The following is a 13286-nucleotide window of genomic DNA, read 5'->3' on the forward strand; positions in this document are numbered from 1 at the left end:
AGTTCATCACCCTTATTCCTGATACTTCTTGCATTTAAGTAACTGCACTTTAGCCCATCCACTTCTCTACTTTTATACCCTGTACTCTGCTTCTCCTTCCTCAAAGCCTCTCTATATGTTAGATCTGACCTTACTCCATGCAGTTCTTCCACTGACCTATCCCTCCAGTTCCCATCCCCCCGCAAACTAGTTTAAACACTCCCGAACCACACTAGCAAACCTACCTGCAAGGATATTGGTCCCCCTCGAGTTCAGGTGTAACCCATCCACTTGGTACAGGTCCCACCTTTCCCAGAAGAGATCCCAATGATCCAAAAATCTAAATCTTTGCCCCCTGCACCAACTCCTCAGCCACGCATTCAACTGCCGTCACCTCCCATTCCTACCTTCACTATCACGTGGCACTGGCAGCAATCTTGAGATTGCTACCCTTGAGGTCCTGTTCTTCAGCCTTCTGACTAGCTCCCTAAACTCCCTTTCCAGAAGCTCATTCCCCTTCCTACCTATGTCATTGGTACCAACATGTACCACGACTTCTGGCTCTGTTCCCTCTGGCTCAAGAATGCTGTGGACCCGATCAGAGACATCCCGGACCCTGGCACCTGGGAGGCAACATACCATCCGAGATTCTCGCTCATGTCCACAGAACCTCTTGTCTGTTTCCCTGACTATCGAGTCCCCTATCACTATTGCCTTCCTCTTCTCCTAGTGCCAGAGACCTGGATTCTGCTGCTTGATCCCTGTAGGTCATCCCCCTCAACAGCATCCAAAATGGAAAACCTGTTACTGAGGGGAACAGCCTCTGGAGTCCTCTGCACTGTCTGCCTGTTCCCTTTCTTTTTCTCTCCCCTGACAGTCACCCACCCCTGTGCCTCCTGGACCCTAGAAGTACCTGCTCTAAGGGGGGGTGACTGCCTCCCAATGCACAGCATCTACATAACTCTCCCCCTCCCTGATGCTCTGCAGTGTTTGAAGCTGCAACTCCAGCTCATCAATTCTGAGCCAAAGTTCCTCCAGCCTCAAACACTTACTGCAGATGTGGTCACTGTGCACCACAGCAGGTTCCACTAGCTCCTACATCAAGCAGCTGCAGCACATTGCCATGCCCTCCATCTGAACTAAGTTTTTTTCCTACCTAGCTGTAGTCTACTTAAAAATTTATAATAATAACAGTAAACCTTACCCTTACTTACTAGCTACTCACCAGTGTTGTTGCAGATGGCCTCTGCCTCTTGATGCCGAAGAGAATGATAGATAAGTGGATCCCGCCTCGACCCGTTACCACCTAAGCCCATTGAGCCAAAGCCCAATCACTTTGCTCCCTCTCACTCCGCTGCCCACTGGATATGGCGGTCTTTTTAAACTCCTCCCGCGCTACCTGCTTACATCACACGCCTGCGTAGTCTTAACCCACTATTCCCGATTAGAAAAAAAAACTTAGCTGCTCCGAAGTCTGAAGTTTGCAGTAATGACCCGAAAACAAAAAGGGTGGGTTAGTAAGTTTGCAGATGACACAAAGGTTGCTGGTAGTGGTGTCAATAGTGTAGAAGATTGTCGTAGGTTACAATGGGATACAAACAGCTGGGTGTTGGGTGGAGTTGGGTGGAACAATGGCAGATTGAGTTCAATCTGGAAAAGTGTGAGGTGACACACTTTGGAAGATCGAACTTGAAGGCAGAGTACATGGTTAATGGCAGGATTCTTAACAGTGTGGAGGAACAGAGGGATCTTGGGGTCCAAGTCCACAGATCCCTCAAAGTTGCCATGCAAGTTGATAAGGGTGGTTAAAAAGGCATATGGTGTGCTGGTCTTCATTAGTTGGGACTGAGTTCAAGAGCAGCTCTATAAAACTCTGGGTAGACCACACTTGGAGTATTGTGTTCAGTTCTGGTCACCTCATCGTAGGATGTGGAAGCTTTAGAGGGTGCAGAGGAGATTTACCAGGATGCTGCCTAGATTAGACAACATGTCTTTTGAGGAAAGGCTGAGTGAGTCAGGGACTTTCTTTCTGGAGTGACAGAGGATAACAGGCAACTTCATCGAAGTGTATAAAATTATGAGAGGCATAGATAGGGTGGACAGCCAGGACCTTTTTCCCAGGGCAGCAATGGCCACTACCAGAGGACATCCATTTAAGGTGAGTGGAGGAAAGTTTAGGGGAGACGTCAGAGGTAGTTTTTTTTTTAAAAAAACACAGAAAGTGATAGGTGCCTGGAATGCACTGCCAGGGGTGGTGGTAGAGGCTGATACAACAGGGACATTTAACATATTCTTAGATAGGCTTACGGATGTAAGGAAAATGGAGGGTTATGGGTTGTGTAGGAGGAAGGGTTATATTGATTGTGGAGTAGGTCTATATAGGTCAGCACAACATCATGGGTCAAAGAGCCCGTGCTGTGTTGTACTGTTCTATGGACATGCAAAGCCATGAAGTGCTACAAGTAGAAAGATACTAGTTTGATCTCCTGCCCAGTAGCCCAGCCCCATAGTTCAGATACCACTAATCTATAGCTGGCTGCTTTGAACCAGTGTTCTAACACCAGGATACTAACCCTGCTCATCAAGCTAATCCCAAATTGGCAAATAGCCAAGCCACAACAAAATTCATGGTACTCGATGCTCATCTGATTTGCTCAGTTTGATTGTTTCTTTTTTCTTTATTTTAACAAAAGTTAGAAATATAATTATTTATCTTAGAAGCAAATTGAACAACTATACTCAAATGCTCATCCTGTTGTCCATGTCAAGGGGAGAATAAAACCTGCATTAATACAGCATCTCATCATTTGCTTCAGCAGTATCTCAGAGAAGTCATACAACTGAGTGATTATCATTGCACCCAATCTCCACAAACATCAATCAGTTCAATGTGGTTCACCAACCTTGTGTGGCATTCTTTAAGATATCTTTATTAGTCACATGTACATCGAAACACACAGTGAAATGTATCTTTTGCGTAGAGTGTTCTGCATGCCCACAACTTCCTAACCTGTACGCCTTTTGGAATGTGGGAGGAAACTGGAGCACCCGGAGGAAACCCACGCAGACACCGGGAGAACGTACAAACTCCTTACAGGCAGTGGCCGGATTTGAACCCGGGTCGCTGGCACTGTAAAGCATTACGCTAACCGCTACACTACTGTGCCTGCTTTAAGGGAAGAATATTGACCAGGCTACAGAGAATTTCCTGTTGATTGTCTTTTTTAAATAGCGATATAGGATCCATTTACAGTCAGTCCATCAAGGAAATGGGGATGGACTTTCCCTCTAAAATGGTGCATTAGCCTATATTAATGCATTTAACTTCTGGAATTTTTTGACTTCTAGATAAGAATTTACCAAACAGATCCAAGTCAAAAGTTAGTCTGTACTGGTCAGTGTTGAAACCTAAAAATAGTCTCTTCTTCTATTGCATTAACAAGGTGCAGGAGTTTTATTCTGGGATTGGAATGTCATTTTTCTTATGATTGACACTCAAACCTTCATCACACATTTATGAACACAAATTTGTACTTGTGGTTTTAATTTCACTATCTATTCTACCAGACTTGCAGCCACTAATCACTTAAAATTTAGGAGGGAATTTCCAAAACAGTTGACACTCAAATAAGCAAATTGAAAACATTGGCATCATGTTTCAAAACCTTCTGTTGAAAAAGTCATACCCAGGATAAGTCATAATGTTGCCTTTAAAATCCAGCAATACTACTAAAATAATTGAAACTACCTTTTAAAATAAAGGTAATTACTTACTGTATCCATCAGTTCAATGACTTTGGAGAAAAAAAACCACCAGCAAACATTTGCCATCTGTAAAGAGAGAAGGACAATAAAAAAAACTACAAAATCTAAAAAAAACAAAATGCAAAGCAGGTCCATTGGCATTGGCAGAAAACTGCCTAAAATATTGATTTAAATTCTGATGATCTCAGCTGATCCATTACATTTTTCAAACACATTATGTATTTTCACTTCAGGGTTTCGTGTTACTTCATTATCAACATCAAGTTTCATTCACAACTGTTCTGCTTCATTATATATTTTGTCCAACATAATTTAATTTTAATTGTCCTTCTTAATTTGTTTTTAAAATCAGAAAAATTGTGAGATTCCTATAGTGGCCCATTTAGCTTCCACACTAAAACAACCTTCTAATGCACCAATGCTCCAACAAATACACACTCTTCTCCATCAGGTAGGACATAATTATAAAACCTCCATCAATCAGCCTCCAACAAGTTTGGGATGTCTGGGTTTGTTTCACATACATGCTGACACGTTTCTACAAAGTCCAATCCAACATAATCTGTTTTTGAAATTCTAATAAAGCTACAGGTTTCAGTCAATTCTTCAATGATAAACTAACTCTTAAACTGCAGTTATAATGTTGAATAAAATACTACCTATAATGTTTTGACCTTTTAACTTGTCTTCATCTAAAATATACTACATTTGGCACTGATCCTTAACAGTCACTTACAAATTGCAACAGCAGCCAGTTTTTAAACAGTGAGAGCATATGTCACATGTATTTTTTTGCTTCAAATTTCTAAGCCAAAAAAACCCAAATCAACCTAATTTGATGTTTAAAAAAAATGGTTTTCTACAAGTAACTTTGCTGCTATAACCCTGTAATCTATACACACACTTAAGTTTCAAACCAGACTGCATTTATCAAACTGTCAACGTTACAATTCCATATATAGTTTATACTTTCAAATAAGTGACACCTCGGATACCATGTAATCATGCATTAAAATTAACAACATTTGTCTTGGAATCTCCCAGTAATGTTAATAATTAAAAATGATCACAAAAGAAAAATTCTTCAAATATACACTTCCCCAACATGAACACACAAGCAACAATGACATCCAATCAGAGGCTGAGTTTCAGTGGCCGAGTCTTTGGTTGGAACAAAAAGGGGAAGTCACTCATGCAGCACAGAGAGGGTACATAATATTAAAATATTGCAATGGCATGTGTACAATAGATGCTAATGCAGAAGTTCAAACATTGGTCTGGAAAATCTTCTGCTGTCTAGGCACCCAAGTTTATTACTGCTATGATTACATTAATATACCCTGTATCCATGGACAATTTAAGAAGGATCTTTACATTTTAGGTAAATGACACAGCTGAAGAATCAACACCAATACTTAAGTTTCCGAAATATGCAGCAAGTGTTTATAACGATTCAGCTGTGATCCAAGTCAAAAAATATTAAAGCATTATACAATGTGGAAATATATACACTGATATCTCACATTACAATGTTGGAAATCTCCAATTTATCAACCCACGAATGGAAAAGTAAAAGATGGCCAGGTTTTGCAATACAGTCCCAAGGGAATTTTCAAAAGTAGAACAGGGGATCAAAGCCAAAAGCAATTACAAAGTGCTGCAGGAGGGTAAAACAAGGCAGAAAGTTGAAACAACCGTGGGCCTGTCCTAGGGTAAAAGAAAATGAATGTCGAGACTAGTCCGCTTAAGAAACACAACCTGCCAATGTGGAACGAGCATTGCCTGTTCTTTATATGCAAAATTATACATTTTTGAACTAAGCAACTATAATCATCCATATTGCTCTATATATATTTTATGTCATGGAATAAAATCATGATGATCAAACCAGGCTTTGCTTTACTTAATGTTATCAAATCAAGCTTTCAGAAAGAAAATAGTAGCATACAAGGAAAATATCAAGTACATCTGGTCCCAAATGCAAATTTTATAGGAGCCGATGACATTCCTATACTGTAAAACAAAAGTATCCTGCAAAAGATACAAATCTGTAGCAGAGTTTGCAGTTGGAAACATTGTCATTGTGACTTTTGGTCTTACTCACTTTTCCTCTCATTTCAAACTCTAAGTTATCTTTGAAGCAGCAATGAATAAAATGAACTAGAGAGAACAAATCAGAATTGTGTATCAAAGTGTTCTCATTTCTTTTCATAAAGATACTCATTGTTATATTATTGGAATAACAAATGAACAATACTTCCCAATCTCACAAGTCAAAATTTAAGGACAACATTATTACACACCCTCAGAGCTATGCTTCTTACCCGTAATCCAAGTTCACTGTTGCTGTAATCCACAGGCTCACAAAGATAGCTATAGTTTGCACGAATTGATGTCACTAGGAACTAGAATGCAGATGGTTTTTCAGATTATCAAGGTGCATAAATGGTACAACTGCACTCAGCAAGAAATAGAATCAAATGACAACATAGCTCACGTCAAGAGGTGCAGTCCACATCAGACCAAATCCCTTAAGAGAATGTCATCCCTGATCTCCACCAATGATAACAGGAGCAGTAAAGTAACTTCATTGTATTTTAGAAAAGGCTTGAAATAGGATTTCCGGCTACTTTGGTTTCAATTCAGAAAACTGTCTTAATCATCTGCTGCATTAAGTATATTTCACATTCATACTTGGAACACAGGTGTCAGTGGCAAGGTTAAAAGTAGCAAGCATGTGGGAAGATCACTGCCTGCATTTCACTCAGAATTGAAAGTATAAATCATCTTTCTTCATTGTCACTGGGTCAAAATCCTGGACCTCACTTCAAAACTATACCATATACCTTTAGCACGAGGACAGCAGAGGTTCAAATTGTTCACCCACACCTTCATGAAGGCAATAAATATTGGTCCAGTCAGGAGGTACTCACATCTCATGTTGGAATGTAAAGGGTATTCAATATACCATGAGATTAAGGCAATTTTCTTACTTAGGGAAAAGCTCACCTCCCATAAATAAATATCAAAAAGCTAAGGAAGGTGTTACTTAAAAAATACATTTTCAGTTTTGTGTACAACATTCCAGAAGCAAAATATGGAAGAGCAAAGACCATATTTATCATTCCTCATAGCTTTTCTCATTAACAGTTATTAAAGCAAATCTTTGCTGTGGAAGCTCATTTTATGCAATTAGAGGGAGAACTTTGATATTGTTCCTTCAATCAGAATAAAGCCCACATTCCAGAGATGAAGGATAGCTGTCCAGCCTGATCTACCCACAAAAATATTTATAGAATCAAGCAAGCATACGACTCAAATAAAAAGCAAAATGTTCTTAATTATGGTTTAAAAGAAACAGGTATACCTCCCAGAAAATGTAAGCTGAAATTGCAACAAGGGCAAAATTGTAAACAATGAGTATATATTTCAGATTGAATGGTTCTCGACTCAGCATGTACTTCGGTCCATATTTGCAGATTAGAAGGTAGATAATGAATGTCACAAAAACAGGAATGGGTGAATAAACCAGGAACCAAGGGTCAGTCCTCTTGTCTGAAATGAATTTTAAAGAAAGAGACAATTAGAAGAAAAATACTTCAATTCACAAAATATACAAATTTTAAAACTTTAATTTTTTTTAAACTTATTTTTCTTAATTAGCACACATATACCAATGTGGACTATAACCTCTGGCAGCTTGCCCTCCCCTTTCATAATGCTTTGTACCTGCTCCAGGACATCCTTGAGGTTGGCACCTGGGAGGTGTCAGAGAGGGAGTTTAAAGAGGTGGTGCAAGGCAAGGTGATTTTTTTTCCTTTTCGGCAAGATGAGTAATAAGGAATAATAGATAAAAGGGAGGCAAACTCTAGCGGGAGTGGCCATTTTGAGAAAGGCTACCTTGAGGCCGAAGTGCTGTGCTTGATGTCCAAGTGCAGAAGCTTTAATGGGCGAGGCTTCAGGAGAAGGATGAGGATTGATAAGGCAAGTCAAGGTCTTGCCTCTTCTTTTAAAATCAGTAGTAATTTGAGGAGTAGAAATGGTAGCTAGTGGAGTAGTATGCTCCTTCTGTGAAATGTGGGAGGACAACGAAGTTTGCAGGAAGTATGTCCAGCTGCAGCTCCTCTCAGACCGCATGGATTGGTTGGAGTGGCAGTTCACTGAGGAGCATACAGGAGGCAGGTGGTGTCATAGATAGGAGCTCCAAGGAGGTGGCCACACACAGGTTCAGGCAAAGAGCAGATGGCTGATTGCCAGGAAAGGCAGTCAGGCAATGCAGGAGTTGCAGGAGTCCAATGTGCCTACTCCCCTCTCTAACACAGGTAGACCATTTCAGATAATATTTTTGGGGGGGTGGGGGGGTGGGGGAGGAAATGCTGAGCAGCAGCCAAGTCAGTGCCATTACAATTGGCTCTGTTGTACAGCAGGCAAGGACAAAGTTTAGATGAGCAGTTGTGATAGGGAACTCGGTAAATCAGGCATTTCTGGCCGAGAGAGAGAGACTTCAAGATAGTTGCCTCCCCGGTGCTAGGGTCAAAGAAGTCTTGGAGCAGGTACAGAACATTCTGAAAGGGAAGGGTGAGCAGTCAGCAGCCATAATCCATATTGGTACTGATGACATGGGTAAGTGAGGTGGAGTCCTACAAAGGAAATTTAGGGAGTTAAGTGGAAAGTTGAAAAGCAGAACCTCTAGGGTTCTAGTCTTAGGATTACTCCCAGTGCCATGTGTTGGTGAGTACAGAAATAGGAAGATAGGGCAGATGAATGCATGGATAAAGAGTTAATGCAGGAAGGAGGGCTTCAGTTTTTTCAATAATTGGAATCTCTTTTGTGGCAGGGGTTACCTGTACGGTAAGGATGGGTTGCATCTGAACTGGAGGGGGACCTAAAATCTTTGCGGGGAGGTTTGCTAGTCCTGCAAGAGGGTTTAAAGTAGTGAGGCAGGGGGTAGGACCCAGAACGACAAGTCAGACTCTCTACCTGCTGCACTATGTCGAAAGTAGGCAAGTCTAGTGGAAAGAATAGGCAGAGACAAGAAGGGAAATTTGAGAGGGCTTAGCTACATTTACTTTAATGCAAGGAGCTTCACAATCAAGAGAGATCAGCTGAGAGTGTAGATCAGTACATGGGATTATGATATTGTTACAATGACAGACATGTTGAGGGAAGGGCAGGATTGGCTGCTCAATACTTTGGGGTAGAGAAGTTTCAGGTTTGACAGAGAGGGTTACAAAAGAGGAGGAGGGTGTTGCACTGCTGATCAGGGAAAGCATTACAGCAGTACTGAGGTAGGATATCCTAGAGGGATCAGCCAATGAAGCTATATGGATAGAACTTGGAAAGGGGCAGTCATTTTGATGGAGTTACACTATAGGCCTCTCAATTGTCAGTGGGAATTGGAAGAGCGGTTATTTGGTAGATTGCAGAAGGGTGTAAAAGCAATAGGTTTGTACTAGTAGGGGATTTTAAACTTTCCCAGTATTGACTGGGATTGCCTTAGTGCAAGGAACGTATATGGGGAGGAATTTATAAAATGAATTCAAGAGGGTTTTCTGAAACAATATGTAGAGAGTCCTACTAGTGAGTGGACTGTAGTTGATCTTATTTTAGGGAATGAGGACAGGCAAGTGATTGTGCCTGTGGATGAACCCTTTGGCAACAGCGATAATAGTTTCATAAGCTTCAAGGTAGTCATGTTGGTCAACTTAGGGTTCCAAACTGGGGGAAGATGGACTGGGGTGAGGTAGATCGGGAGCAGCTGCTAGGAGGGAAAACAACATCTGATGGGGGCGGGGTATTTAGAAGCAAGATAGTAAGAGTCGAGAGTCAGCACGTATGAGGGTAAGTGGCTAAGGTGGTATTTTAGGGAACCCCAGTTAATGAAAGGCATCGATGGTTTGATCAGGGAGAAGAAGGAAGTATGTCAGGTATTGGAAATTGAGTCAAATTAGTCACTTCAGGTTGATAGGGGACATAGAAGAAAGCTTAAGAAATTAGGAGGGCAAAAAAGGGGTCATGAAATGACCTTGGCAAGTTGGATCAAGGAGAATTGCAAAACCTTTAAAGTATATTAGAAGCAAGAGGCCAGTTAAGGAAGGAATAAGTCTGCTCAGGGACCAGAAGGTTAATCTATGCTTGGAGGCAGGGGTTAGAGTAAGATCTTAAATGAATACTTCTCATTGGCATTCACCAGGGAGAAGGGCTAGGAGGCTGGAAGGTTAAGGAATGCGAATGCTGATATTCTGGAGCATGTCTGTATCATGATGGAAGAGCTAGAAATATGCTACTGCAAGGATATGGTAGCAATAGAATGCAGAAGAGATTCACCAGGATGTTGCTGGAATGGAGGGTTATATTTATATGGAGGGATTGAATAGGCTGGGATTATTCTCACTAAAAAGTGGCAGTGACCTTACAGAGGTTTTCAAGATTATGAGGAGCATAGATAGATCATTAAAATATTTTTCCTGGGGCAGGCCAGTCTAGAACTGGAGAATATAGGTTTAAGGTGAGAGGAGAGAAACTTGAATGTGATCTGAGGGGTAAGTTTCTCCCGCCACACAGAGGGCGATGAATATTTAGAACGAACTGTTAGAGGAGGCAGTAGAGGCAGACACTATTACAATGTTTAAAAGGCATTTGGACAGGTACTTGGATAGAAAAGTAGAGGGATATGGACCTGATGCGGGCAAGTGGGATTAGTAGAGATAGGCATCACAGTCAGCATGGATAAGATGGGTCATAAAGACCCACTACTGTGCTCTACATTTCTATGATTGTATTTGCTATTTCCTAAAGACACCAAGTAGAATCAAGATAAATGCTTAGCACCCTTACATTGCAGTACAAGGAATGGAAGACTAAATTGGAATGCCTTTTGGCACGAGTGCTACTCAGTTTCTTGGGTATGGACCAGGATGCACTATGTGCAAGGACATGGACTATTGTGACTAATCTACAACCTCAGCCCCCTTCCACCCCGATTTCAAGAACTAAAATAACAAAAATTTACTTACATGTGTGTTAAAACCAAAATGATTGAAGGCCTACAGTTGTTTTATACATGAGACCAAACCATTGAGAATTTCAAGGTAGTAACAAGTCATTGAACCTTTCTGCAAACAGGGTAACTATCTGCAAGAGGAATCCAAACTAATTCTACTGTCCTTCCACTCTCTCTCTCTCTCCAGGGTCCTGTTTCAAATATTTCAGCAATTTTCCCTTGAGAATATCAATGACCTTTCTTCTCAACCACTCCTTGGAGCAAAAATAACCCAGAGCCATCCACCAAGAGGCTGGAGCAATTGCTGATGCCAAAAAAAAAGTTACAAACGACAAAATCAACAGCCCATTTTTATCCTTGAATTTTTGTTCTGTAAACCACACCACCCTGCGCTTGTTAAAAATTGAAACAAATTAGGTTCTCGCAGTCACATTGCCGTGCTGTTTTACTTACCTCCATTTTCTACAGCCCAGTCATAAAAATCTCTTATCTTCTCCCAGGTGGAAGCCATGGAGATCACAAATGTCTTAATCAAACGTTCTGAAAGACATTACGACATGACACTGAATGTAGCTTAAGAGTCAAACATTGGACTGTTTTCATCTTTTATTTTGTAACAATTGCCTGCAGAAGTCAATAAAAATGAAACATTATAAACGTTCTAAGATTGGCCATTAGGAACTGCACAAGCCTTCTTATATTCCCTTTTTATTAGGATATTGAATAGACAAAATGACATAGTTAGAAAAATGAGAAAATCATGTGTCTTTGTATTTTGGAGCAGCATGTTTAAGGCCCAACACGCTCTGGTGGAGCAGCTATCACCCACAGCACCTGATTAAAAACAAAATGTCTGGATATTGTGAAGCTTTAAGATTGCTCGGAGACTTTATGATCAGTTGAACATTTTCAGAGACTGAAGAATGTTATGTTGCTCAGGAGATACAAAATGAAACCAAGTTACCCTCTAGCGCACACAAGTCTGGCACAATTGTTTTCAACCGGGGATGAATAAAAGCATCCTTTATGTAAGAATCACATTGAAACAGGCCATTTCAGCATGTCCACACTGGCACTTAAACTTCACTCACGCCGCCTCCCAATTTTCCTCAAGCCAATCTCTCCAGCATAACCCTCCATTCCCTTCAGTGCAATCTGTTTATCCATTTACTCACTAAATGCATCTATTCTATTCACCTCAAAGACTCCTCACATTAACGAGTTCCACATCCAAACCATTCTTTGGGTACAGAGGTTTCTTCTGAATTCTCTATTGGATTTCTTGTGACCATCTTATATCGATGGTCTCTACCACCCCCCACCCGAAGTGGAAATGCCATTTCTGAATTCACACTAATGAAAACCTTTAATCACTGTAAAGATCGCTGTTAGGTCACTCAGCTGCCTTTTCTCAGGATGAGAAACCTAGTCTGTTCAGCCTTTCCTGATGGACATACTCTTGCATCACTGGTATCATCCTTGTAAATCTTCTCTGCATTCTCTCAGGGCCTCACGACATACTACATAAAGCCAAAGACACAAGAAACTGCAGATACTGGAATCTGGAGCAAAAAAAAAACTGCTGGGAGGAACTCAGTGAGTCAGGCAGCATATGTGAAGGGAAAGGATCAATTATATAACCAAGGTTCAATACAGATTGCGAATAACTGTCCTACTTTTCAAATCAGTCTCTCTAGAAATATACCCTGTTTGCCTTGCTTTCATCTAGCAGTGGTGCAATTTATAGTCGATTATATATTTGCACTCTGAGATCCTTTAGTTATTCCACCTCACAGAAACTTGGCCTTTCAAGTAGTAATTCTTCCTACCAAAATGCACTACCTTACATTTACCCATACTGAATTTCAATTCCCAATTACTTGCCCACCATACAGGGTTTACTGATGTCCCCCTACATCTTGCTGGTGTTTTCAATAATTTGATAAACAAAAGGACTGCAGATGCTAGAATCTAGATGAAAAACACTATGATGCTGGAGGAACTCAGCAGGCCAGGCAGCATCCATGGAGAAAAGCAGGCGGTCAACGTTTCCGGTCAGGACCCTTCTTCAGGACTCAAATTTTAATTGTGTCACAATTCTCCCATTTTCCACTTCCATCCTGTAGCAATAACCCATCCATGAACTGCTTGAAATAATTCTGGCACCAACAGAAAAAACAAAACCAAACCTCCTCTGTCTTTTTCCAAGTTTTTGACTTGCTTTTCATTAACTTGCACTCATGAACTGAAGACATATTTTGATTAACTACAATAGGAATCACGTTAGTTAAATACATTTGATCACAGAATCATTTTGTAGATTAGTTTATTACATCAAATGCATTAACTTGCATGGAAACTACTTAAAACAGCCCACTAATGCTTACATTAAACCTTGATACACTCTCAATGAGACAGTCCCTTCTTAACTTGCATGACTGCAACACAGTGGTACAAAACATTTTTGTTACACATAATGGCTAATTCAACCACCAGAATCAAAATCAATTGGTATCTAACAAAGAGGGTCCACAATGGT

At 40.7% G+C, this 13286-nt stretch overlaps 1 protein-coding gene across 2 annotated transcripts in view; it reads right to left on the reverse strand.

Annotated features, from left to right (window-relative positions):
• Positions 1–13286, reverse strand: part of LOC127568950 (elongation of very long chain fatty acids protein 4-like) — a 43636-nt gene that overhangs the window by 13795 nt on the left and 16555 nt on the right. For both annotated transcript variants that reach the window (XM_052013224.1, XM_052013225.1), the window contains exons 2-5: positions 11201–11287; positions 7112–7299; positions 6069–6149; positions 3754–3810 (exon numbers count right to left, since the gene is read on the reverse strand). In XM_052013224.1, coding sequence (XP_051869184.1) covers positions 3754–3810; positions 6069–6149; positions 7112–7299; positions 11201–11287 — 413 coding nt within the window. The remainder of the gene's footprint in view (positions 1–3753; positions 3811–6068; positions 6150–7111; positions 7300–11200; positions 11288–13286) is intronic.

The sequence above is a fragment of the Pristis pectinata genome, chromosome 3 (assembly GCF_009764475.1).
Source record: "Pristis pectinata isolate sPriPec2 chromosome 3, sPriPec2.1.pri, whole genome shotgun sequence".
NCBI classification, from domain to species: Eukaryota; Metazoa; Chordata; class Chondrichthyes; order Rhinopristiformes; family Pristidae; genus Pristis; species Pristis pectinata.